The 27,359-nt window shown below is 41.9% G+C and overlaps 1 protein-coding gene across 2 annotated transcripts in view; it reads left to right on the top strand.

The window, feature by feature from the left end:
- The first annotated feature begins 1,546 nt into the window (after positions 1-1,546).
- The window catches only part of arid2 (AT-rich interactive domain 2), a 205,205-nt gene continuing 179,392 nt past the window's right edge, over positions 1,547-27,359 (top strand). For both annotated transcript variants that reach the window (XM_072485064.1, XM_072485063.1), the window contains exons 1-3: positions 1,547-2,237; positions 2,336-2,429; positions 3,067-3,164. In XM_072485064.1, the coding sequence (XP_072341165.1) occupies positions 2,134-2,237; positions 2,336-2,429; positions 3,067-3,164 (296 nt within the window). In that variant the 5' untranslated portion in view covers positions 1,547-2,133. The remainder of the gene's footprint in view (positions 2,238-2,335; positions 2,430-3,066; positions 3,165-27,359) is intronic.

The raw sequence follows: 27,359 nt of genomic DNA, 5'->3' as shown, positions 1-27,359 counted from the left end.
TTCCATACATGAAAAACATAGGACATACGATAAACACACAAATGTAAACACATAGACATCGGGTGAAGCATAAGGACTGCTCAGGAGAGAAGATGTGTGGAGAGATCAGTTCAATCCATTCGAGGGTCATTCAGGAATCTGGTAACAGTAGGGAAGAATCTGTTTTTGAATCTGTTAGTGCTTTTTCTCAGATTTTTGTATCTCCTGCCACTGATATAGATTGTAAATAGTTAAGGACCCAGCACTGATCCCTGTGACAATTCACCAGTTACAGCTTGTCAGTTCAAAAAAGATCAATTTATCTCTACTCTCCTTCCTGTTAGCTAACCAACATTTCCCCCATGCTACATTACATCTCCTAAACATGGATTCAGTAAATGTATAAATCACCAGTACAAATTAAAATATTTTAACTTGATTCTATGACTCCTTACAATACATTGAAATGTATCAATATGTGCTAATAAAGCAGAAATTGTAAAGCTGTATTATTTTTGATTAGTTTCGACTCAATACAAGGCTATCTTTTTGTCAATTCTTCATCAGAAATTTGTGCTTACAACTTTAAAAACGCAAATGATCCAAAAGTTTCGAAACTGTTTTACTATTAGGATTTGTCCAAGTTTTAGTCTTATCTCCTTGAGGCTGTGCTAAATTTCATTTGAAACGTTTAGGGACTTTCCATAGGTTAAAGGGGTTATGCAAATAGTAGTTATTACTAGCAAAAAAACTTAAGTCGTGTCGATATTATTGAATGAACATTCAACTCCCTCAGAAATAAATCTATCCAACAACATTTGCGGACTTCAATCAGAAATCAAAACATTAGAAATTGGAGCATCACTGAACTCTTGAACAAAACATCCCGAGTACTTCAGATCAAATACTAATTTTGTCTTAAATACGCAACCCCAAGTATTTAACCATCGATCCATACACAATAAAATCCACTGGTACGGGGATATCCGCTTGCGCGTCTGTAGCATCCACTAACGATGACAATCGTCTGGGATTTCCCTTTCAACTTTTTTTTAGTAGAACTCGACTCAAACGCAAGCGACTAAATTTAGGAGTGCCCACAACTGCTTCACACCAATTTGCTCACGTTAAAAAAAAAAATCACTAAAACCGGACGACTAAAGAAGGAAAGCCGCCTCCTCTCTCTCACACACACACAATATTTTCATCAGGCGAGGGCCACCTCCTTCCTTTTTTTTTTCTCCAACAACAAAAATAGGAAACAGTCGCGATCTTCGTCGGGCGGAGTCCGTGTCCTTCAAACGAAAACCCAGCCGGAAACGGCGACGAATCAAAAATAAAACTGCGTGTTAAAGAATAATAAACCATCTTCGTTTAGATACGAATTCGAGGAGAAAAGTTTAGAGGGGAAAGGCAAACGTCCTCCCCGTCGTCGCTGGGCGCCGCCATTTTGTGTGCGGAGTCCGGGCCGAGAGTGCGGCGGGGGGAGGGGTGGAAGAGAGGTTGTTGGCTTGCCGGGGGGGGGGGGGGGGGATGTCGTGTAATGGTTGAATAGGGGCACCCCCTCCCGGGGCCCAGGCTGTGGTGGCCGGTTTGGTTGAGACGAGGCGCTATTGTTTCGCTTCTCCGAGGGAGGTTCGAGCCGCCGCTGCTCCTGTTTGGTGCCTCGGCCGCCGCCAGCAGCAGCACCAGCACCTCTGCTGTGTGTGTGTGTTTTTTTTTTATGTCTCTCTCCCCTAATATATAGATATGTGTGTGTGAGTTTATGTTAAGCCGAGCGACTGCATGGAGCCGCTCACAACACTGCAGCCCGTCTGAAAACAAGACTTACACCACAAATACACACATTTATATTTAAAAACCACATACAACAGAGAAAAATATGTAAGTTTTTTTTCTTTTTTTCTGGTTGGAGGAGAGATCGAAAAGAGTGCAGTGAGTGAGTAAAAGCGAGCCTTTGCTTTTTTTTTTCCCACCTCTCTCTCTCTCTTTACCCCCTTAAACTTTCGCACTCGCTTCATCAATGAGTGAGCCGCGGCGGACCGGCTCTCCTCTCAGATATTGAATAAGTTTCCAGAGGTTATTATTTTTTTAACACCTCCTCCCCTCCGCTCTCCTCACTCTTTCTCTCTCACATACACAACAATAACAACAATGAAAAAGATGGCAAATTCGACGGGGAAAATGCAGCCTTCAGACCCGAGGAGAAAGAGGCAGGCGTTCCTGGAGGAGCTGCGGCAGTTTCACCACAACAGAGGGTAAGGAACTAGGGGTGGATTTTAAACCGGGGAGGGATAAAACTTTGGGCACTTTCCTGAAGAGGAGGAGAGGGGTCTGATTTATTATTCTTGTTCAGGACGCCTTTTAAGAAGATCCCAATTGTGTGTGGTAAGGAGCTGGATCTTCACACTCTCTACACCAGAGTCACCAGCCTCGGAGGATTCGCCAAGGTGAATATATTTATCACATGCCCTCTCTCCTTTTCTTTAAAAAAATGTTGAAATCCCCGGGTGGAAAACTTTGTTGGGAGAGCTGTTAATTTTGTCTTGAGATAGAAAGAGGGTTTTGTTGTGTGTTTTGTGTGGCAGGAACTGTAAATGGCAGTTGTTGGATGCCTGTCTGTCTGGCCTGCTGTTGTTGCTGCCGCTTCACTGCGCGCACTTGAGCCAAGTCAAAATTAGCGGGCATGCTTAACATCGATAATCGTGAGTGTGCCTGGGGTAGGAAATGCTCTTCAGGGGACCGGCTCGCACCATTCGTTTGCCTTTTTACTCGTCGCGTCGGATGAGACGGACTTCTTCGCTGTGTCAGGCTTCGTGATTCGGGGGGAAAACCGTAGGCCTCGCATAGGCCCATAAGATGGCTAGGAGGGTGAAAATATTAACGTTTTCAACCTTTTTGTTGCCCGATGAAACTAGGAAAGTACTCAAGTTTTTTTTTTGCGCTTTAGCTGATGCTGACTTCTTTTTTTCAAAAGGCAGCGCATGTCGTGTTGTTAAAGCGGGCGACTGAACAGATGGTATATTTTGATATCTGATGATATGTCTGCATATTAATCGGGGTTATTGCTTTTTTTTGCTGCTGCAGGTGACTGACAAGAACAAATGGTCACAGATAACGGAAGAGTTAAACTTTCCAAAAGGTTGCCCCAATGCAGCGTTTGCCTTAAAACAATATTACTTACGGTAAGATTTATCCTGTACATTTATTAAATTTAATACACGCTGTATCTGTTGAGAGTTGGGGCAAGAGTTAGTTTCAAACTCTGAAAATACGAATATAATTGCAAACGTTCCTCTGTAAAAGTGAGAGACTTATTGTTGCATTTTTAAAAACGAAGTAATAGTGCTGTTTAGGTTATTGAAATTGCTTAAACTGTGGCTTCGTTTTTGGATTTTGTTCCAGTATTTTGGAAAGTAAATTTTTAAAAAGTATTGAACTTGCAGTTCAAAATAGTGTACAGGTGTGACCCACTTTTATGGAATAGTTTACAGTTGAGGAGTTCTGCAGCATTTACAGCCCTACAGAAACTACCTGGAAGGAAGTAGCATAATTGTTTACATGAAAAATCGCAGGTGTTTTGTGTTGGCCAATTTTGTTGCCAAAACTGACTTTTTAAATGCCCATGTGATATTATGGCACTGTACTTTAATTGTTTTCAATTTTTCATCAAAATAAACTTCAGAAATATTTCCACAGAGAGCTTGATATTGTAAGTACAGTATGTGGCCTATTTGATTTTTTTTTTGTGCAAATTTTACTTTGTAACTCTTATTCAAAATAATGCAGCCAGTTTTGTGTGAAGACCTATATTTTGCAAACTGGGTGAAAATGGTGCAGCATGTTGGTCTTGTTTTGTCCCAATGTTTTTATTTCCTTCTTATGTGATAAAGGATGATTATTGCCCTGTCTTTAAATTATGGAAGTGAAATAATTCAATAATAGATTCACTGATCGGTTACTGTTTTGTGGTCAAATATCTTGCAAAGTATTTTTCTTGCATATTAGAATTGATGGGCAGTTTGTGGGTAAAAATGGGGTGAAGGGAGCAAGTTCTGTTTGAAGGTGTGAATAGATGTTATTCTTTGGAAGTACTTAAATTCAGGAGTAGTCAAGCTTGTACACTATTGGACAGCTATTATTTAAGTATTAATTCTCGGCAACAGTGCCATACACATTTACTTAAAATAAAATTGGCATTAAAATGTTTTAAACAACTTGTGCAAAGTATTTTGTGGTGACTAGCTTATAGTGTTTAGCATTATGGTATGATTGCAATTGCCTCTGTTCACTTATGAGATCCTGTGCTGGAAGCTCTGGCAATGGTGAATCTGTTGGATTCAGGATATTAAGCTTGTTTCAATTTGATTTATCAGGCAACTTTTGGATAAGTCGGTGTTATAGTTGAGTCTAATTTAGTAATATTTTAGTAATGCTGCAAGGATTGCCAAATTAATTCGAGAGCATTTCATGCAGAAATGTTTGTTGGTAAAATTAAAGATATGCTGATCACCAATTGGAGTGCCATGTTTTTCTATTAATGTGCAGAACATTAGGGCGATGATATTCTTGTGTATAAGTAATATTTTAAGGATTTGACTTCTTCCCAGTTAGTTACCCTTATTGTACTCTTTCTCCAGATGATTTAGGAGATAGCAATGCTTCCTGCAACATGTTCGCACATTTAAATTTGACTTTTTGATATTCTGCTGCAGCCTTACGCGTTTTTGTATTGTTATAGAAAAATAAGAAATAACAGTGCATGTGCTGTAAATATTTTCACATACTTTTATCAGATAATTTGTAAATGCGGTTAATGTTCACGAGTGGCACAAACTCGGAGTACCTGAAAGATACTATATATTTTACTGTAGATTGAACAGTAATTAACATTTGTAATGTTTAAACAAACATATTTGCTGGAAGGCCATATAAAATAAATACCGATTACTTGTTTGAGGTGTAAATAGAAATATGAAAGTTTATATTGCATTGCCAACCTTGAGCTCCCAGCAGGTTGAAGGGTCTGCCTTAAAATTGATGGAAAAGGCCAATTAAAAAATTAGAATGCAGTAGGTAGTCAGAGAGTGCAAGCAGTAGTGATTAAAAATAAATATAATGTGCGCTTAACACAATTAAAGATGACTGGACCACTGCGGTACGATATTAAATCACCCTATTTAATTTTTCAGAAGATAAACCCATTATAGTGTTGAGAAATCTTCAAAGCATCTTTTGTTTGTGCTGTCTCATTTTCTTTTTGGGAAACATCATCTTTCCTATATTTTAAAATTGCATGATGGCTTTTTGTCTGATATGGATTGTAATGAACATACTCAAAGTCCCAACAACTTTTCACCTCCTGGTTAAAATTAATGATTTTTTGATCTTGAACTTCCAAGTGGGATGACAAATATCCCACTTTTAAAAATGCTATCATTTAACACCAACAATTATTGTACCTAGGATTTGAGAAAGTAAAGTGTACATTTAGTATGTTTTTCATCACCCCAAAAGCAGCATTATGTAAATCAGCATAAAGGAATGTTCGAACTTTAAGCCAGTTCCTGCAACTACTTTTGATGGGAGAATGTTAGTAGCTATAGTCTCCTTCAAATGTCTGATTTGCATAGCTTATGCTTGGGTTAAACTGTCTTAGCTTAGCACATTTGTCAAACACAAATACTTGCTATCATCTCAACATATTGATGGAACTGATAACATTTCTTATGCCAAAATGTTACAAAAATATTTAGAATCCTGTCTATATCTTTTGTAAGTACAGTACCTGGAAAATTGACAAACAACATGGTACAATTATAGACTTTGTAGCTAATCTTGTTGCACAGTTGATGTGTTCCATTAACAGCAGCTTTTGTACATGAACAGCTCTTCACCCTGTCTCCAGACAGATGTGTGTGACAACTTATGGGCAAGGATATTTAAATTGATGTTGATCCTAATCTGGCACAATATGTCATGTATAATTAATTTCCAAATTGTTCATAAATCATGTGGATAAAATTATAATAGTGGATCCCTTAACTATGCTCAAGTTGTAAAGTCACATGGATGCCTTGAAATCAGCATTATTTATTTTTGGGAATGTGCTGCAAATAATTACATTTCAGAACTAGAATTGAGCATTGCAAAAAAAAAGTTCCAGAATCGGAGGTTTGCAGGCCAAAGTAGTCAATTGACCTGCATCAATTATATAATTGTCACCTAAATTATCTTAAATTTTTTGAAGAGAACTTGGCTATGTAAGTTTGTTTACTCCTCACGCAGATTTGACATAAAGCTATTTTCTTAGTTGAGAAAGTGCACTTTTCCTTTATTTACTATAAATTACAGTAAAAACATGAAACACCAAATCTGATCACTTCATGTCCCCAAAGGTGATATTTCAATCTTTGGTTAAGTGCAGTAAGTTTTTTTTCAGGCCTTGTGTTTTTGTAAAATTATCTTTCATGTCACATTTTAATCATAATTTTATCTTCTTTTTGAAATCATTTACCCATGGTCCTTCCACTGCAATAGTTAGAATGCAAGTTATTTAAAAAAGGTCTGAAGAAAGTGACCCAAAACTGATGTATGATCTTTGAAAAAAGGATATTGCAAGTCACCTGAAGCACTTTTAATACTAGAGATTTCTAAAAAGCATACAGCAAGCACAGCCCCTATAAATTTGTAAAGAAGATCAATTTGTATTTTAGTAATTTTGATATCTTGGATGAAAATGTGTAGAATGGTTAACTATTGGGTGAAGAATGAAAACATACCATAAAACTTAAAATTATATGCACAGTTGACACTTGTGTGGCATTTTAGAAAATCTTTCAATGTTAGTATTACATACTGCTGAATATCATAATTTATATGGCGGTTTGACATTGATGGCTATGTCTAAGTAATTAATAGCTGCAGTATATGCAAATGTTAGAGAATCATAGAATGGTTGCCACGCCATAGGAGACCATTAGGCCCTTCATGGTCTGTGATATTTTCTGCAAGAGCAACTCCCCTAGTCTTGTTTCCTGCTTTTTCCGTGTAACCCTGCAAATGTTTTCTCTTCAGATAAATATCCAATACCATTTTTAAAGCCACTATTGGATCTGCCTCCTCCACACTCTCAGGCCGTGCATTCCAGATTTTATAATTTAAATGAATTAGTTCCATGCATTTTATTTATTTTAATTTTATGGAATGCGAGTGTCGCTGGCTAGGCCAGCATTCATTGCCCATCCCTAGTTGCCCTTGAGAAGATGGTGGTGAGCAGCCTTCTTGAACCTCTGCAGCCGCTGAGGTGTAGGCACACACACAGCTGTTACAGAGGGAATTCCAGGATTTTGACCCAGCGACAGTGATGGGACGCTGATATATTTCCAAATCAGGATGGTGAGCTACTTGAAGGGGAAGCTCCAGGTGGTGGGGTTCACGTGCATTTGCTGCCCTTGTCCTTCTAGGTGGTAGTTGTCGTGGGTTTGGAAGCTGCTGCCTAATGAACCTTGGTGAGTTCCTGCAGTGCATCTCGTAGATGCTACACAGTCCTGCCACTGATTGTCGATGATGGAGGGATTGATGTTTCTGGATAGGGTAGCAATCAAGAGGGCTGCTTTGTCCTGGTTGGTGTCAAGCTGCTGAGTGTTGTTGGATCTGCACTCATCCAGGAAAGTGGTATTCAACTTTTTGTTGCAGCAGTGCAAGAAGGTGGCTTCTCACACCGCCTCATGGGCAACAAATAGCTGGCCTTGCCAGTGACATGTCCATCCCATGAAAAATAGAAATTGGAGAACGTTGCAAAAATACACAGTTAATTGAAAATTGGTGGATAATGCTGTGTAATGTTTGACAACTCACAAGCTTGATACATGTTAGATCATTTCAGGGAGAAATTGAATGAAAGGGACTTGTATCTTGGTCATGGTCACTCTTCATTGTTTGCAATGAGCAGTGGAGTGGATTTATTTATATTCATAGGAACATTTGAAAGGGCATGCTTAGATAAAGATAGCCAACTGTGGGAAAGAAACATCTAATTAAATAGATTTGTACATTTTTAATGAGCTACAGTTCATTTCAATTTAGTGAATACTGATATCCATAATATTGCATCTACAGGCATGAAATGCAGAATATTATTATGTGAATGCAAATAAGAATTTGAACTTTTAAAAAGTATGATTTTATATTTTTCAAATTTGTCATGACTTTTGTACAAGTTGAATAGGTGAGATAACGAGCATAATAGGATAACAAATCTAACTTGATATGATTGCTCTTGTACAAAGAGGTGGTTTGCATTCATTTAGCAAGATCCTTCATTGGTTGGGTTTTCAATTTGTTGTACAATGATTTTGTTTGCGAAGGACGTTTCATTTAAAAAAAATTCCCTGCCACTTTAAATTGATCTGTTTGGGATTTGATTGCTTTGGGCTGATACCGCCCCCCATGAAATCAACTTGCTGATAGACTTGTAGAATTGAATCTTCACCAAAAGCAGTGTTTAATTATGACCTCAATACATGTGATCATTTCAGCTTGACAATATTCTTAGTAACCTGTTCAGATGGAACAATTTTCTTTTCCCATTGGGGGAAAAACTGATGGAATGAGTCACATGGGGTGGTACGGTGGTTAGCATTGCTGCCTCACAGCACCAGAGACCTGGGTTCAATTCCGGCCTTGGTGATTGAGTGTGTGGAGTTTGCACTTTCACCCAGTATCTCTGTGGTTTTCCTCTGGGTGCTCCGGTTTCCTCCCACAACCCAAAGATGTGCAGGTTCGGTAGATTGGCCATGCTAAATTGTCCCTTGGTGTCCAAAGATGTGTAGGCTAGGTTAAGGGTTTATTGCGTGGGTGCAGTGCTCTTTCAGAGGGTTGGTACAGACTTGATGGGCCGAATGGCGTCCTATCTGCACTGTACAGATTCTATGATTCTTGAAAGTTGTGCTCCTATGGCCAATGAAGCCGTGATGTCAACGAAAGAAGTGAATTATTCAGATTTGCCCCACTGATTCACTTAGTGTGGGAACAAAATGGATAAAAACAGAAAACCTATTACACAGGAGCTGTCCATTCAGACTGTCATGTGTCCACTGGTCAAAAGAAGATCTACATAGCTAAATCCCACTTTCCAGCTCTTGGTCCGCAGCCCGCAACATTTCAAGTACATATCACAGTAGCTTTAAATGTAATAAGGGTTTCTATCTCTACCTTTCTTTCAGACACTTGAGTTCCAGACTCCCAGCACCCTCTGGGTGAAAACAATTCTCCTCAACTCCCCACTAATCCCTCCGCCAATTAATTTCAATCTGTGCCCCCAGATTACCCCTCTACTAGTAGAATGGATAGTAAGGATCTGTTTCAATCTAGGCAACTTCATTAAATCTCCCTGGGATGAAGAGGAAATGAAATGTGTTCCAAATAGGAGTCCTAATCAACTCATTATTAACTCTTTCTCTCTCCAAGATGCCAGATCTGCTGAGTTTTTTCAAGCTCTTATTTTGCTTTTATTTACTTGATTAATCCTTCCCTTTCTGAATTACGATGTATTCTCTATCTCCGAATTTCTTTCCAACAACTTGTTACTGTAGGACAGTGGTTAGCACTGTTGCTTCACAGTGCCAAGGTCCCTGGTTCGATTCCTGGCTTGGATCACTGTCTGTGCGGAGTCTGCATGTTCTCCCTGTGTCTGCGTGGGTTTCCTCCGGGTACTCTGGTTTCCTCCCACAAGTTCCGAAAGACGTGCTGTTAGGTAATGTGGACATTTTGAATTCTCCCTCTGTGTACCCGAACAGGTGTCCGAATGTGGTGACTAGGGGCTTTTCACAGTAACTTCATTGCAGTGTTAATGTAAGCCTACTTGTGACAATAAAGATTATTATTATTACCACTGAGATTACTGGCCTGTAGTTATTCGAGATGTTCCGTCCTCTCCTTTTAACAAAGGTACAACTTTGGCAATCCTCCAGTTCTCATTCACCATGCCTGTAGCCAGACGGGTTGGGAAATGGTGTTCAGGGCCTCCACTCTTTCTTCACTTACTTCTCTTAGCAGTCTGGGATACATTTCAGTATATCTGGTAATATATGTAATTTCAAAGATGCTGCACACCATAATATTTCCTCTTGCAGTATCTTTCACAGTCTTCCTTAACTATAATACCTGCTTCATCCCCCATTTGTGAAAGCAGATGCAACAAATTCATTAAGAATCATGTTCACGTCTTCCACCTCCATGCACCAGTTACCTTGTTTGGTCTCGTAATTGACCCTGCTATTTTCACTGTAATTCTTTTTTTGCATTTATAAAATACCTCCAGCAAATAAAATGAAGAAAAATCCATTTTATTTTCATGAGTTCTCCCTGCTTTTCTAATCTTTTAAAACCATTTTACACCTTCAATGTCTATGTACTTCTTTCTATAGTATTGAGTGCTGGCATCAGACATGTGCCCTTTGACATCCAGGGGCTAGATTTGGAAATCTCACCTGTTTTCCAAGTGAGTATATTTGTTCTGAACCCTTTCTATCTCCTCTTGGAATGTCTCCCAGTGCTTTGGTACTGATATACTTTCCAAGTAGTTGTTTCCAGTCCACTCTTGCCAAATCACATCCCAGTTTAGTAAATTTGACCGTAACCCAATTAAGACAATTCCCTAATGCATCTTTTTAAAAAAAAAAAAAAAAAAATTAGAGTACTCAATTATTTTTAGTCCAAATTAAGGGGCAATTTAACATGGCCAATCCACCTACTCTGCACATCTTTGGTTGTTGGTGGTGAGACCCACGCAGAACTCCACACAGACAGTAACCCGGCTTGAGGTAGCAGAACTCTGGTCCTTGACGGTGTAAGGTAGCAGTGCTAACCACTGCGCTACCGTGCCGCCGCCACCCCCCCCCCCCCCCCCCCTTTAAGAACTTTTATTCCACAGCTACGCTAAATCCAGCTGAAGTGTGATTACTGCCACTAAAATGCTTCCCTAGTGATATCCATTCCAACTGTGCAGGTTCATTCCCTAACATTAAGTCCACAAATATTCACCCTCTTGTTGGTCTTGCTATGTACCAGCTAAATTCTCCTGAATGCATTTTAATAATTCTGTGCACTCTATATTTTTTTACATTGATTTTTATCTCAGTTAAAATTAGGCTGGTTTAAATTCTTTGCTAATGCGCCCTATTGTTTCTGTATTTCTCAGCAATTACACACTTGCTCTTCTATCTGATTGGAGGGTTTGTAATATGCAGTCAGCGGTAGGAATGCACATTTTTGTTCCTCCGTTCAACCCATTTGGCCTCATTTAATCCTTCTATGGTGTCATCACTTTTTACAACTACACCTCTTTAGAGCTACAAGTTTATAAAAATCAATGTTGTGACTCCACTCCTTATTTATCCCTCTCTCCATCTTGTGCGAAAACCCTGCAGCCACAAATGTTGAGCTGTCACTCCTCTTTAAATGCTGCTTAATGAGAACTTTGTGGTTATGGCTGGTTAGGAGACTCAGAATAGCGTCCTGGTACATCTGGGCCAGAAGTTCTGGGTTCAAGCCCCACTCAGGGACTTGGCTGGCCATGGTAGAAGTGTTTATAATGTGTCCAAACAGGTTGATTATCAGCCTGTGAGTCCGTGTAATATACCTGACACCAGGGTAAGAGTGGGAGAGTTTCCTGGTGAGCCATACTGTAGAAGGCAGTAGCAAAGTACTGTGGCACTTTGCCTATTTTGGTTCAAGATTATACTTGAGAATGATACCTGGAAGAAAAGGAGACTTTGAAGCAGCTGTGAATGTATTGGATTCTAATTTGGTGCAGTTTTCTTTTTTTTTTCATCCGATTAAACCAAATTCTCGGGGATGGGTAGTATTTATAATGTACTAGAAGAGACAAGAAATTTGATTTTGCTTGTTATACAAGGCCTTGGTGAGGCTGCACCTTGAGTATTGTGTGTAGTTTTGGCCTCCTGGGATGGCAGGATTGACATATGAAGAATGGCTGGATTGACTGGGCTTGTCCTCACTGGAGTTTAGAAGAATGAGATGGGATCTCATAGAAACATATAAAATCCTGATGGGACTGGACAGGCTAGATGCGGGAGAAATGTTCCCGATGTTGGGGACGCCCAGAACTAGGGGTCACAGCTTAAGAATAAGGGGTAAGCCATTCAGGACTGAGATGAGGAACAACATCTTCTCTCAGAGAGTTGTGAATCTGTGGCAATATCTATCACAGAAAGCTGTTGGGGTCAGTTTGCTGGATAGATTCGGGAGAACTGGATGTGGCCCTTGCGGCTAAAGGGATCAAGGAGTATGGAGAGAAAGTGGGATTGGGATACTGAATTTGCATGATCAGCCATGATCATATTGAATGGTGGTGCAGGCTCGAAGGGCTGAATGGCTGACTCCTGCACCTATTTTCTATGTATCTATGTATGACAGTCTTTGTGAAAATTATGAAAATGGAAGGGTGTTCTCATCTTTGGCCTTTCATCGTTGCCAATGAATCACCTACTGCTCATCTTCAAATCCAGATTGTGCTCTGTTCAACAGTCCATAATTCTTTTGTTGGAAGTGAGGATTTCTCTCAGTGTGCAGTGGAGCCAGGGGCGGCACTGATGCAGTGGTTTGCCCTGCTGCCTCACAGCTCCGAGGACCCGGGTTTGTTCCCAGCCACTGGTCACTGTCCGTGTGGAGTTTGCACATTCTCCCCGTGTCTGCGTGGGTCTGAACCCCACAACCCAAAGATGTACAGGGTAGGTGGATTGGCCACGCAAAATTACTCCTAATACGAAAAAAAAGAATTGGGCACTTTAAATTTAAAAACAAAATAGTGTTCAGTGGACCCAATTTGGTGACAACATGGCTCAAAGCCCCTCCACCTGATAAACATCACATGCATCATAATTTTCAATATGCATCTAATTACCTTGACAGAGATAAAATTAAGTATTCTCTCATTTGGTTACAGGCACGATTCACCCCAAAAATGACTCTTTCGGCGAGTTTGGCAGGGTGTTTCCCGATGGCCTTTTAGGTCAGATTCAGACCTGGATTCACCTACACTTTAGTTGTTTTATTGGACCTTGGGGTCCAGCAGAAATGTTTTTCATTAGTGGTGAACTGAACTTGCAGGCAAGACCGGCTCCTCTGAGATTGGGACGCCATTTTGAAAGGGTGCCCCATCTCTAAGTGAGCTTGAGGGTGCCCCACCCCCCCACCAACAGGCAGTGCCACCTCAGAAGACATGGCCATTACATCCCCCCAAGTGAGCACACCACGCTATGGGGTTGCTGAGAGCACCCTGCACTGCCAACACGGCACCTCGACAGTGCAAACCTGGCACCTGGGCACTGCCGACCAGGGTGTTGGGGGAGTGCCAGGGCACTGTCCTACCCTGTCCCGATCCAATGGTCTCCGAAACCCCAGGAGTAACCACCAGGTCTGATCTCTGCTAGTGGAGACCAGCAATAATTGGCGCCCGGGTGAGCCCTCGCCAGTTCAGTCGGTGACTCGCGGAAGAATACAACTTCATCTCAGCCGCGCATTTAAATATATTACGCTGGGCTTGATGCAGGCCGTGCTGGGTGCTGCGGGTCGAGTGACTTGTGGGACCAGAGAAGTTTGAGAGGAGGTGGCCAATAATGTGAATAATTAAGTAGGCCATTTAAGGACAAGAGGGTGAGAAGATTTGGGGGCCAATAGGAGGCTGCCCAGCATTGGAAAATCGGCAATACTACGGTCAGAGGGAAATGTTACTGAAGGCAGTGGTCAGCAGTGGGGGCATCTTTCATTCATTTTTTACGGAATGTGGGCTTCACTGGCTAGGGCAACGTTTGTTGTCCATCTCTAATTGCCCTTGAGCAGGTGGTGGTGATCTACCTTCTTAAACTGCTGCAGTGGTATGGCTACATCCACAGTGCTTTTGGGGAGGGAGTCCCAGGATTTTGACCTAGCAACAGTGAAGGAATGGCAATATATTTCCAAGTCAGGATGGTGAGGGACTTGGAAGGAAACCTCCAGGTTGTGGCATTACAATATATCTGCTGCCCTTGTCCTTCTCGATGGCAGTGGTTGTGGGTTTAGAAGGCGCTGCCTAAGGAGCGTTGGTGAGTTCCTGCAGTGCATCTTGTAGATGGTACACACTGCTGCTACTGTGCGTTGGTGGTGGAGGGAATCGATGCTTGTGAAAGGGGTGCCAATCAAGTGGGCTGCTTTGTCCTGGACGGGGTCAAGCTTCTTGAGTGTTGTTGGAGCTGGACTAATCCAGGCAAGTGGTGAGTATTCCATCACACTCCTGACTTGTGCCTTGTAGGTAATGTAGTCTTTGGGGAGTCAGGAGGTGAGTTACTCGCCGCAGGATTCCTAGACCTGCTGTTGTAGCCAGTTCAGTTTGTGGTCAACGGTAACCCCCAGGATGTTAATAATGGGAGATTCAGTGATGGTAATGCCATTGAATATAATGGGGCGATAGAATGATTCTCTCTTGCTGGAGATGGCCATTACCTGGCACTTGTGTGGTGTGAATGTTGCTTGCCACTTGCCAGCCCAAATTTGGATATTGTCCAGGTTCTGCTGCATTTGCATGTAGACTGCTCCAGTGTTTGAGGAGCTGCGAATAGCGCTGATTATTGTGCAAGTATCAGCGAACATCCCCATATCTGATCTTATGTTGGAAGGAAGGTCATTGATGTAGCAGCTGAAGATGGTTGGGTCTAGGATACTACCCTGAGGAACTCCTGCAGTGATGTTCCAGGATTGAGATGACTGATCTCCAACCATCACAACCGTCTTCCATTGTGCTTGGCATGACTCAAATCAGTGGAGATTTTCCCCGCTGATTCCCATTGATTCCAGTTTTGATAGGCCTCCTTAATGCCAAGATGTATCAAATGCTGCCTTGATGTCAAGGGCAATCACTCTTGCTGATGTTCCGCTCTTTTGTCCATGTTTGAACCAAGGCTGTCATGAGTTCAGGAGCTGAGTGACCCTGGCGGAACCTAAACTCCGTGTCAGTGAACAGCTTATTGCTAAGTGCTGCTTGAGAGCACTGTTGATGACTCCTTCCAGAGTAGACCGATGGGGCAGTAATTGACTGGGTTGAATTTGTCCTGTTTTTTTTGTATACAAAACATACCTGGGCAATTTTTCACATTGCCAGTGTTGTCGCTGTGTTGGAACGGCTAGCTAGAGGTTGCTTCTATCTGTTGCCTGGACGTCTGCCAGATGGGAGGACCACTTGCACTCAGCACTTTAATTGGCTACCCACCTTCCCACAATCCCCAAAGCGACATCCGTGAAAAGAACAGGTGACAGGAACATGGATGCCAGCAGGTAGTGCAAGATTGCTGACATGCCCACCACTGGTTCTCTTACAAAAATTTCAAGAAGACCAATAGAACAGATTCTGGGATCTATTGATCCATACATTTCATGTTGGCAATGGGTAAAATAATGGAATCAATGTGACATTGATCAAGTGAATAAATGCTAAGAGGTGAAGATCATGTCATTAATTATTTTGAGGGAAAGACATTCCATGTAGACTGTGAAAAATAATCCATGTGTGAACTTCAACTTCCAAAAAGCCTTTGACATATGTCTGCATTAAAGATTTTTCTCTCTGTTGTTTCTGTTCCCACACCTCTGCACGTGAGGCAGATAAAGCATGTGCCTGTGGCCATAATTTATCTTTTCCTGGAACAATTCACTGGCCTGAAGCCAGAGGCTTTAACTTGAGGGGCGCCACTCCGCATCAAGCATGGTTGACCCGGACTCTTTCCCACTCTTAACTCCTGCCATCGGCATATTGGATTGATTTGCATCAACTATGAATCCACCTTCCATGTCTATTAAGTCTTGGATGTTATACGTTTTAGTTACCGTTGTATGAAGAGTCAATAGTCCTGTTCCTTTTCACCAAACACCATTTATTTCACTTCCACAGCCTCTGTACAAAACTCTGAACAACGCACCACCTGATGAAGCCCCTTTACATATCAGTGTCAATCATTGGATACTTAAACTAAATGAGAAAACTAATTTCAATGTCTCTTAATGCATTACTTAACTCTTAACCCATTACTTAACAGTCTCCCCTTCCTTGGAGAAAAAAATAATTAGGTGAAAACAAAATTTATAGAAACTCAAAAACACACACGCAATTTCCCCCCCTTTTTTTTCAAGAAAAAAAAATCACAGAAACAGGCGCTCATTAACAATATCCAAAAGTTAAATTTCTGTCAATATCTGAGATATATAAAAGGCCATATCCACTGCCTCTACAAAGCTCAATGTCTCAGCAGCCAAAGTACTTTCGACCACTTTCCTTATTTTCTTTGTTTCCCACACAAGAGGACAACATTTACCATTGTTCCCCAAGAGGAAAATCATAAAACCTCCTGTGCTTGATTTGTATAGGACGCATCACTATAAACTATGAATTTCAAGTGCCTAAGGTCACCTAAAACCGGGAACCTCAAAACACACTCCTGCATTTTTAGTTTGGCCAAATGCTTCATTTGCTCTTATTATGTCTTCCACTTTGGGATCATTCATTTTTGTACTCCACTCTGACATCAAAACTCACGTCTGGTCTAGTCTGTCTTCCTAACCAATTCAGTTGCCCAATTAAACTTTGCAGTTGCTCTTTTTCCATCTTTGAAACCTTGCATCTTTTTGTGAAAACCTGGCCACGACTAATTGCTATTGGGCTGATGCTTTCCAAATAGGATTGCTGACGTAAAGTTGCCCCTAACTTAGTCTGTCCGATTTCCAGTCCAATATATTTAAATGCACCGGAAGCCTGACTTCCGACCCTGAATTCTTTCCTCAAACCAGAGATTACAAAAGCTTCAAAATCACTAGTCACACCCCACAAAAATTATTTGACATGCATTATAAAGATGCCAGAAAGGTTCCCTTTGTAGTGCCAGTAAAACATTACCGGATCTACTTTCAACTGGTAACAGCCTAACTTTAACAAAACTGACCTTACCGAAAAATACCAGACTCTAGATGCAACATTTAAACCACATACACATTTGTTCAACTTCCAGAATACCCCTTCTGTGTTAGCTGCTTCTTTAGGAGGACGGAGAAAAATGTCTCTCTGGAGCTGATGCCCCTGCAAGAAGGCAGCTTTCATATCTATAGATTTGCATTCCCATGCCTTTTTGGCTAAAAGAAGATCTTTAAAATTAACCTTTCCTGCTGTAGGTGAATCTACCCTTAAATCCTGATCTTCTAAGCTTTCTTCAAATCCCCTTGCCACAAGCCTGGCCTTTGCCTTACAAGTTCCATCCGGAAGAACCTTTTCCGTGCAAATCCATCTGTGGGACAGAGCTCTTTGTCCCCTATCCGGTACTTCTGTGTATACCCCAAATTCACTCCAACTATGCAGTTCTTGCTGTTTAGCATCTTTGATAACTTTTTATATAATTTATTGGAATCCACCAAAATCTCACGTGCATGTGGGCTTCTACTCCTATTAGTATTCGTAGTCTTACTCATGTTCCAAGACCTTGATAAACTACGTCCCCTCTCCCGCCTGGTAACTTGTTCTATACTGTTACTGCTTGATCTTTCCGATCTGCAATGGGATGCCCTTTCAAAATTCTCGACCTTTTCCTGCGGACCTGTTCACTAACCGATGTACTATCTGAACTGGCACTGCGTTCCTGTGACCTCCATTTTTGAACTTTGTTTTCCCAATCCATTGCCTTAACTCCCTCCCCTGAATGCTGTACATTCAACCAATGTTTATACTTTCCAGTGGCCTTCCCTGCTCTAATAACAATTGCATCCTTCCATTGACTAGACCCTTAAGGCAAGTATGTCACCTTTGTACCAACTTTTAGTAGTTGTCCGTTTGGAAAAATGGCCTTATTCCAGATCTTAAAGTCCACAGCCACAATGTTGTTAAAATCCCTGGCCAAAGGTAGGGTTACGATCAGTCGTGCTGGTGTCCTTCTGTACTTCCTACAAACTTCACAGCAATCACTAACCTGTTCTATCAGTTTAGTATAGTCTTCATCCCTTACCTCTGCATTCTTTAATAAATTTTTCAGCCTCCGAGGAGACGGATGTGCAAATTGCCTATGCAGTTTTAATACAACAAGCTTTTTATCAGTTAAAGTCCCATTTTCAACTGCCATTAACACATCTTTAACCACTCTACTTGAAAAATTATTTGTCAGTAATGGAATACAATAGTGTCCCAACTGTGTGTAAATTGTAAGTCCACCGTCTTTCCAAAAACTGTTGCCTTATCCTGTTCCAGATCCAGTTTCATGTGTGCTTTCTTCATCGACGGTCTGCTCCGAAGCAAAGGTATCTCACTTGATACAACATCCGTGCTAATGAAATGATTCACTCTGGCAATATCGCAGTCCTCTTTTCAGGGGCTTCAGAGTATTATCATCCCCAAACCTGACACTTGTGGAACTTTCAAATTCCTTAACCTTGTTACGATTTTCAGCATTCAAAGAGTCCAGGTAACATTTTAACCAGTCAATTCCACACACAGTAGATGTGCAGCCACTGTCCAATACAGCACAGTTGAAGGATTCTGCAACCAACACCCTCATTACCGGCATAAAACTGCTTGTCAATAGGACAATGCCTTCTTTCTGGTCACTATCTTTTTCCTCTTCTGACTCTTCCGTGTCATGTGCCGCTTCAAACACTATCATAACGAGTTGGACAGTTGAAGATATAATGGTATTGAGAGTCACATCGAAAACATTGATTTATCATGCCCCGTGCATTTCTGGGGTTCATCTTCCTACTGTAAGTTCTAGCTGGGTTTCTGTCTTTATAATTTCCTTGTCTCGATCTCCTTCTATAGTCTTGGGCCCTGTTCGTAGCCATACAATTTTGCCATCCCGTATCTTCCATGTTCTGCTTTATAGCAGACTGACCTATTTGTGTCATCAGGGCCATCGGAATCGAATGTTTCCCCAGAAACTTCTTTAAAGCTTTTGTCATCTGATCGAATAAGGTATCCTCATCCGCAAACTGAACTCCTGTCAAAACCAGGAGCCTATCCATGTTGCTCACTCTAGCACAGTCAAGTAATTTAAAGGCCAACACAGACTGTGGAAATTCCAGGTTGTGTTTCTGCAGCCTTTTATATAGTCTGCCAAATTCTATTATATAGTCTTCCATGGAGAATTCCTCTATTTTCCGGAACTTATCAAATTTCGACTATGCTTCATACGCACTTAATAAGTCATCTTTCTTGTAAATCTTATCCATATTTTGTAATAGAGTCTCTAGACCTTCTTCTGCGTCTAACTCTTCCAATTCCAGCTCAGAAAGCACTTTGTTTTGGATTTTGCTGCCATATGGTAGAGAAAGAGCCAATGCCATACCTTGTTTTCTTTTCCAAGGTTACCTTCGTCCACATAACTACTGCACTTCTCCATTGGTCGTATGATTCCCTTTCAGAAAATAAGGGAGGATAGTCATATCCAGCCATCTTTATCCTGGGTTCAGCCATGTATCTTTTTTTCCTTCTCATTCACTCCTTGGTTTGATCAGGAAAAGTTGTATCTTTCAAACCTTCACATTTGCACAGCAACCACCCTCTGCTACCATTGTTATACATTTTAGTTACCATTGTATGAAGAGTCAATAGTCCTGTTCCTTTTCACCAAACACCATTTATTTCACTTCCACAGCCTCTGCACAAAACTCTTAACAACACACCACCTGACACAAAGGCCCCTTTACATATCAGTGTCAGTCATTGGATACTTAAACTAAATGAGACAACTAATTGCAATGTCTATTAATGCATTACTTGACTCTTAACCCATTACTTATGGGTTAAGAAATAGGGCAGCACGGTAGCATTGTGGATAGCACAATTGCTTCACAGCTCCAGGTTCCCAGGTTCGATTCCGGCTTGGGTCACTGTCTGTGTGGAGTGTGCACATCCTCCCCGTGTGTGCGTGGGTTTCCTCCAGGTGCTCCGGTTTCCTCCACAGTCCAAAGATGTGCAGGTTAGGTGGATTGGCCATGATAAATTGCCCTTAGTGTTCAAAATTACCCTTAGTGTTGGGTGGGGTTACTGGGTTATGGGGATAGGGTGGGGGTGTTGACCTTGGGTAGGGTGCTCTTTCCAAGAGCCGGTGCAGACTCGACGGGCTGAATGGCCTCCTTCTGCACTGTAAATTCTATGATCTTAACATTGGAGTGGGACTTTACTCCATAGCATCTGGCTTAGAGGCAAGGGCACTGCCACTGTGCCACAAAATCTCCTTGAGCTTAAAGTGGGGTAGGAGAGTCGAGGTAATATTGGGGAAAGGATAAGAAATAAACTGAAGAGTGGGAAGCAGTTTGCTGATGGAATGATCCTCGCACTAATGCTATTTCAAATGTCATGACACCCTGGGCTGACTTGATCCAGAGTCACAGCACAGGTGAAATTAGATCTTATATTAATATCTGTGGCTTTGGTTGAGTTAAATTGACTTCTGTCACCAGGTCTGTAAAATGTAAGCACAGGTAACCTTTCATTATTAACAGTAATTATAATTAAATGGGCCAAAAAATACAACCACTATCAGATTTGCCACCCCCCCTTTCTAACTGCCCACCCTCTACATGTACCCATGTGCTCACACAAACAACACAGGAAACAGGTGGTGGAAATAGGTGAAAAATAATAATGAAATAAAAGGATAAAGGTCTTTGATTCAGATGGATGTCCTCCAGTTAGTTTCTTTCTCGAGGTTAGGGCTTCAGTTGGGTACTAATCTTTGCTTTAGCTCATCAGGAGCTTCACTATAGACTCATTGAGACAGCAGGCAATTGGCAACAGAGAAATGAAATGAAATGAAATAAAAATCGCTTATTGGCACAAGTGGGCTTCAAATGAAGTTACTGTGAAAAGCCCCTAGTCGCCACATTCCGGCGCCTGTTCGGGGAGGCTGGTACGGGAATTGAACCGTTCTGCTGGCATGCCTTGGTCTGCTTTCAAAGCCAGCGATTTAGCCCTCTGCTAAGAGGGAGAAAAGAAAGCTCCTCTTTCTTCGGTGGTCTAGAGGCCTCTGCCAGGTTGTCTACTTTTTCTGTAGGTTATGGGTTATTTCAAGTTTACAGCAAAGATGTGCCAGGCACGTGCTGGTTTTTGAACACTAAAGCAGTTCTTTCAGTGAGAGAGAGCACTCGTTCCTTCTCCTTCCAAGGTCTGAACACTTCTGGCAAGCTATGTCAGAAAGCATCGTGCAGGAACCAATCCCTGACTGTTGTCAGGCAGAACACTGTCCCTGGCCATCCAACAGGTTGCCAGCCAACCAATCGAACCAATTTCCACCAAAGCTGGCTCCTAAGATTCACTGGCGCCAACGAGCCTCGTTTCTCCTCTCCAAAATACAAAACCTAGGAACACACTGTCCTGGCAAGCACTCTACTGCTTAAAGACACATCCCGATTATGGGTCCACAGACCAAAATTAATACAATTTTTTTTTTAAAATGGGAATGAAGGAAATAAACTGGAAGGACTCTGACACTATTTTTACACTAACTTGGCACACACAAATTAGAAGCAGGAGTAGGTCACTTGGACCATTGAGCCTACTTCGCCATTCAATAAGATCACGGCTGGTCTGATTGTAACTTCAACCCTACATAACCTTCTACCCCCTTATTAATCAATAATCTATCTAGCTCTATCTTAAAGTATTGAAAGACCCTGCTTCCACTGACTTTTGAAGAAGAGTTCCAAAGACTCTCAAATATCAGCCAAAAAAGTTCTCACCTTTGTCTTAAATGCGCGACCCCTTATTTATAAACAGTGACCCGAGTTATAGATTCTTCGACAAGAGGAAACATCATCTCCACATCCATCCTGTCAATCCCCCACAGGATCTTGGTGGTTTTGATCATGTCGCTTCTTACACTTCTAAACTCCAGTGCATACAAACCTAACCCCTCCAACCTTTCCACTATACAAATTTGGCAAATTATTAGCATAGGATTTGGGAACATTAGGAACAAGAGGCCATTCAGACCCTCTTGCTTTCTCTGCCAATTAATTATACTGTGGCTGATCTGTACTGCAATCCCATATGTCCATCCAAAATGGAGTATAGTACTCCAAATGGGGCCTGACTAAAGCTCATGCAAGTACCCATCCAAATGTTTGAGAAAATTAAGTAAAATAAAGACTGATTATATATGTTGCTTTGTTTTATCAACATTTGTTTATCGCCACACTACGGCGCCTGTTCGGGCACATTGAAGGAGAATTCAGAATGCCCAATTCATCAGACAAGCACGTCTTTCGGGGCGTGTGGGAGGAAACCCACACAGACACAGGGAGAATGTGCAGACTCTGCACAGACAGTGACCCAAGCGGGAATCGAACCTGGCGCTGTGAAACAACATTGCCGATATTCAATTTTCTAAATTTCCCATTCCAAGGGGTTCATTCAAAAAGAATTAGTCAATCTTCAATGATCAAATTCCCTCCGACTTGGCTTATGGGTGCAGGTGTACTACATTTTATCATGATCATCACTTGAGATTCTAGTAAAGTTTGAAAGCTGTTGTGGATATATCATTTAACATATTTAGCTTTGTAGCTGCAGTTTATTTCTGAATTTGCATTTAAGTAAGGTGAATAACATCTATTGTCTCTGTGTTGCAAGCAGAAATGGGCAAAAAATTAATACACTGTAAAATATTTCTGAATGAGAAATCATAGCTTGGAGCAGGAATAGAAAGCAGTGCTTTATTTCCGCTTCATGTATGATCTGACATTTAACGACACTTCAAAGAATAATACAGCACAGGAACAGGCCCTTTGGCCCTCCAAGCCTGTACCGGTCATGATACCACCCTTGGTCAAAACCCTCAGTACTTCCTCGTGCTGTATCCCTCTATACCCATCATATCCATGAATTTGTTTTATTTGTCAGATGCATTATGGAATTTTAGAAAGCTACAAATTGTAAAATCTGCTACAACAAAACAACAGAAGGAATTCATTTTTTCTGAAATATTTGAGCCAATGAAAATGTATTTTTGTTTGAAGAATGTATGCTTAAAATTTGACCTTGCTTATCTGTATTTTGACTTGATTAGTTCTTTGACAACTCGGAATCTGTAGAAATAAAATACCAGGGATAGGGTATTTTACTTACTTCATTTTACTAAAAAGAGCTGAAATTCAAGAGGTTTCAGGCTTTTTTTTCTTTCCTCTCCTGTATGGCACTAATTCAGCCTCACAGTTGTCAGGAAGAGGATGGAGTTGGTGGCGAGGGAGCAAAGTTTCAAGCGGTACTGAAAATATATACTCCGTCTTCCCAGTATTTAATTGGAGAGCATTTTTGCTCATCCGCTATTTCTGCTCATCGAAGACTTAAGCAACTGTGCAAAAGCCAAGAGTCGGTGAGGTAAAACTGGGCGTTGCCAGTGTACATATGGAAACTGACATTATTTTTGAAATATGTTGCCAAGATGCAACGTTTTGTGAATTGGACATCTGAAAACTAGATTCCTTTATTGTTCTTGTCCCATCTACGTTCTTTTTATCCAAGCAGTTTGTGGCCTCCTATTCTTCGCGGCAAAATGCTTCACCTCACACTTCACTGATGTTTCCTCTTGTCGAATATATTCAAATTAATTTGCCATTATACACACATTGTATTAATGCATCCTTGAATTTTGTCACATTTTGTTCCTTATATTAACTAAACCCTCTCTCTCCTAATTTGTTTTTTCTTCAAATTTATAAATTGTACTTCTAATGCTGGGGCAAATTGTAAAAAACTGTGGTCCCGGCACTGATCCCTGTGGAACAACACCACTTCCAGCCTTGTGCCAGTCTGAGTAGAAAGTAAATACAAACTGATTTATTCGCTTTCAACGGCAGCTCTGCTCACTTGTCACTTTAAATGTGCTTTTATTTAAAATTGCAGTTGTAAATGTTTAAATTACTCCAAATTAAAGTCTCGGTGGAAACAAAGGAGTTTATACTTTTAAGATGTATTTGTGTTTAAAGTGCCAGTGAGTGACATGTATTTTAATGATTATGTAATATCCAGCTGGTATTGTACTCTGCCCACTGTCACTTAAATTAACTATTCAGAACTGAAGTGTTAAAGAAGCCTGTTGTTGCTGCTAACTGGCATGTAATTGAACAATATATTCTGCTCACTTGTATTTCTAAAATCTAAATCCGTTTAAAAATCTGAAAAGTGCTTTGTTTCTAGCAGCAATATAGTTTTTTTAAAAATTTAAAGTGTCCATTTCTTTTTTTCCCAATTAACGGGCAGCTTAGCATGGGCAATTCACCTATCTTGCACATCTTTGGGTTGTGGGGGTGAGACCCACGCCGACATGGGGAGAATGTGCAAACTCCACACGGCCAGTGACCTGGGGCTGGGATCGAACCAGTGTCCTCGCCGCAGTGAGGTAGCAGTGCTAACCACTGTGCCACCGTGCTGAGCGGCAATGTAGTTGTGATGCATTGACATTTTGTTATTTTGTGTAAGTTTTGGGGCGAGCGATGCTGTACTGGCTTCATGGCTATCATACAAACATGATGAATTAGGAGCAAGAGTTGGCCATTTGGCCACTTGAACCTGCTCCATCATTTGATAAGATTGTGGCTGATCTGATTGTGGCTTCTACTTTCCTTTCTACCCCCTTAAAACCTTTGACTCACTTGTTAGTCAAGAATCTCTCCAACTTGGCTTTAAAAATATTCAATGACTCTGCCTCACTGCTCTCTAGGGAAGGGAATTCCACAGACGAATGACCCTTTCGAGAAAGAAATTCTTATTTCTGTCCTAAATGAGAATTATTTTAAAACTATAATCCCAAGTTCGAGTGCTGCCCATAAGGGAAAACATCCTTTCAGCAGCCACCCTGTCAAGTCCCCTCAGGATCTTGTATGTATCAATAAGAACACCTTTTATTCTTCTAAACTTCAATGCATTCTGGCCCAACCTTTCTCACCTTTCTCCATAAGAATTTCTCCACCTCATCCCATAAATCAACCTTTTTAAAAAATAATATTTTGTTCCAAACACACATCTTCCGTCCATGCTGCGCCAGAAAAGCGTCTCGTTATGATGCAATGTGGCCGGTGCAAGCCGGGAGACCCCGCTCCCGGGATCCATTCATCTCGCAACGCCTTGTGAGATTCAGTGCAATCTCGCAGGATGTTGCAAGGAAAATCCCGCCCACAATGGGTGGGACCATTTTCAGGCAAATCTGTATATTACAGCGAGGCAGCTAGCCCTACTTTAATGTGCAGATTTCCAAGGTACCCGAGGCTTTGGGATTCAATCCCTTCGTCTCGGAGATCTTGGGCGAGCGCTGTTTGGTGCTGGTCTCAACCAACAGCAACCAGATGGAATGGCACTCGTTGGGTCCCCAAGGAGACTGGAAGCCCCCAGCTGCATGTCCTTTGGGCTGGGTGGTGCCCTGGCACTGCTGGTGCCACCTGGATACCTTGGCAGTGCCGGCCTGGCACCTTGGCAGTGCCGGCCTGGCACCTTGGCAGTGCCGGCCTGGCACCTTGGCAGTGCCGGCCTGGCACCTTGGCAGTGCCGGCCTGGCACCTTGGCAGTGCCGGCCTGGCACCTTGGCAGTGCCGGCCTGGCACCTTGGCAGTGCCGGCCTGGCACCTTGGCAGTGCCGGCCTGGCACCTTGGCAGTGCCGGCCTGGCACCTTGGCAGTGCCGGCCTGGCACCTTGGCAGTGCCACCCACGTACCATCCTCGCACTGCCAAGGTGCCCAGGTGGCACGGCCAGCTGGCAGGGGCACTGCCATGGTACCAGGTTAGTACTGCCAAGCTAGCTTTTTTGTGTGCGCGCACGTGATCGGGCCAGTGTTGCCCACTGGGGATGTGAAGTGGGTCGGGCATCCTTCCATGTTCGTGCTGGGGGGAGGTCGTGGCTTTTCTTTTGTGGGCCTCATAGATCAGGATGCCATTTAAAAATGGCATTCTGATCTCTCGCTACAACAGGGAGTTCCAGTGAGTGGAGTTCCCCGTTGTAAAAACAGGGCTATGTGTGGCCTTGGTCGCGTGATTCCCGTTTAGGCTCCTTATTCAACAGGAGTAATGTTGAATAGCCATGTGTTTCTCGGCACTGCGAGTGCCATGAAACATGCGACTAAACGCGCTTGCTAGGTAAGTTTATTCCCTTTTGGGAAGATCGCGCCCAAAGTTTACATTCACAAACCGTAATTAACTTGCAACAGGTTACAAACAGTTTTTAAAAAAAATTATCTTTTTCTTTTTCCCCCCCCTCCCCAAAATAACCCCTTATTTCCATCTCCTATCCCTAAATCCCCCCCCCCCCTTCACCCTTTGGTGACAAATATTTCTTTAAACAAGGATTGAAAGAGCTTCCATCGCATAAAGAACTTTTCTTCCCATCCCCTGAGTGCATATTTAATTTTTTCTAATTTTAAAAATTCAACCAGATCTCCCAACTGTGCCAAAATCCCCGGTAGCACCGTAGATCTCCAACATAAGAGGGTCCGTTGTCTTGCAATCAGTGAGGCGAAGGCTATTATGTCAGACCTCCCCATCCCCACAGCTCTGGCAATTGTGAAACCCCAAAGATTGCCACCAAACGGCACGGTGCCAATTTGACCCCCACTATCTTCGATATTGTGTAAAATACTGCAGTCCAGAAACCCCATAGCTTTGAGCACTCCCAGAACATATGTGAATGGTTTGCCAAATGCCCTCCTGCACTTTTCACATTCATCTTCTAACTCTGGGAAAACCTGCTCATTCGGGCCCTCGTCATGCGAATCCTATGCACAACTTGAACTGGATGTGGCTCATCCTAGCACAGAATGAATTGAGTTAATTCGATTCTTGATCTCACGCCAGATCCCCCTCAAAGTTCGATTCCCAACTCCTGCCATTGGCACCTTATCAGTTTCCAGTAGCCACACATAAATGTCTTCAATTTAGTGTATGTTCTGGCAGATGAGGAAACAAGGGTAGTTCTTTGTGTGCAAAGCTTTGGACCTGAATTCATCTAAATTTGCTCCCGATATGTAATTCAAATTTCCCATGTAATTCTTCCAGTTTTGCAAATCTTCCTTTAATAAATAGGCCCTTCAACTGTTCTATCACTTCTCTGTACCACCTACCATACATTGGTTTATGCCAGGAAAGATAGATACAATGATTCCTACATAATGGGACCAATGTTGAAATGCCTCTTAGCCCAAAGTGTCGCCTCGATTGGTTCCATATTTTGTGAAGATGCAACCACTGGATTCCTTGTGGATCTTCCCAGAGGGAACGAGAATGGGGCTGTTGTGAAGGCTCTCGAACGTGACCACATAATAATTTTTATCAGTGTCACAAGTAGGCTTACATTTAACTGCAATGA

The sequence above is a fragment of the Scyliorhinus torazame genome, chromosome 19 (genome assembly GCF_047496885.1).
Source record: "Scyliorhinus torazame isolate Kashiwa2021f chromosome 19, sScyTor2.1, whole genome shotgun sequence".
NCBI classification, from domain to species: Eukaryota; Metazoa; Chordata; class Chondrichthyes; order Carcharhiniformes; family Scyliorhinidae; genus Scyliorhinus; species Scyliorhinus torazame.
Note: the sequence above shows the minus strand (reverse complement) of the source record. Positions and strands in the feature narration are given on the sequence as shown.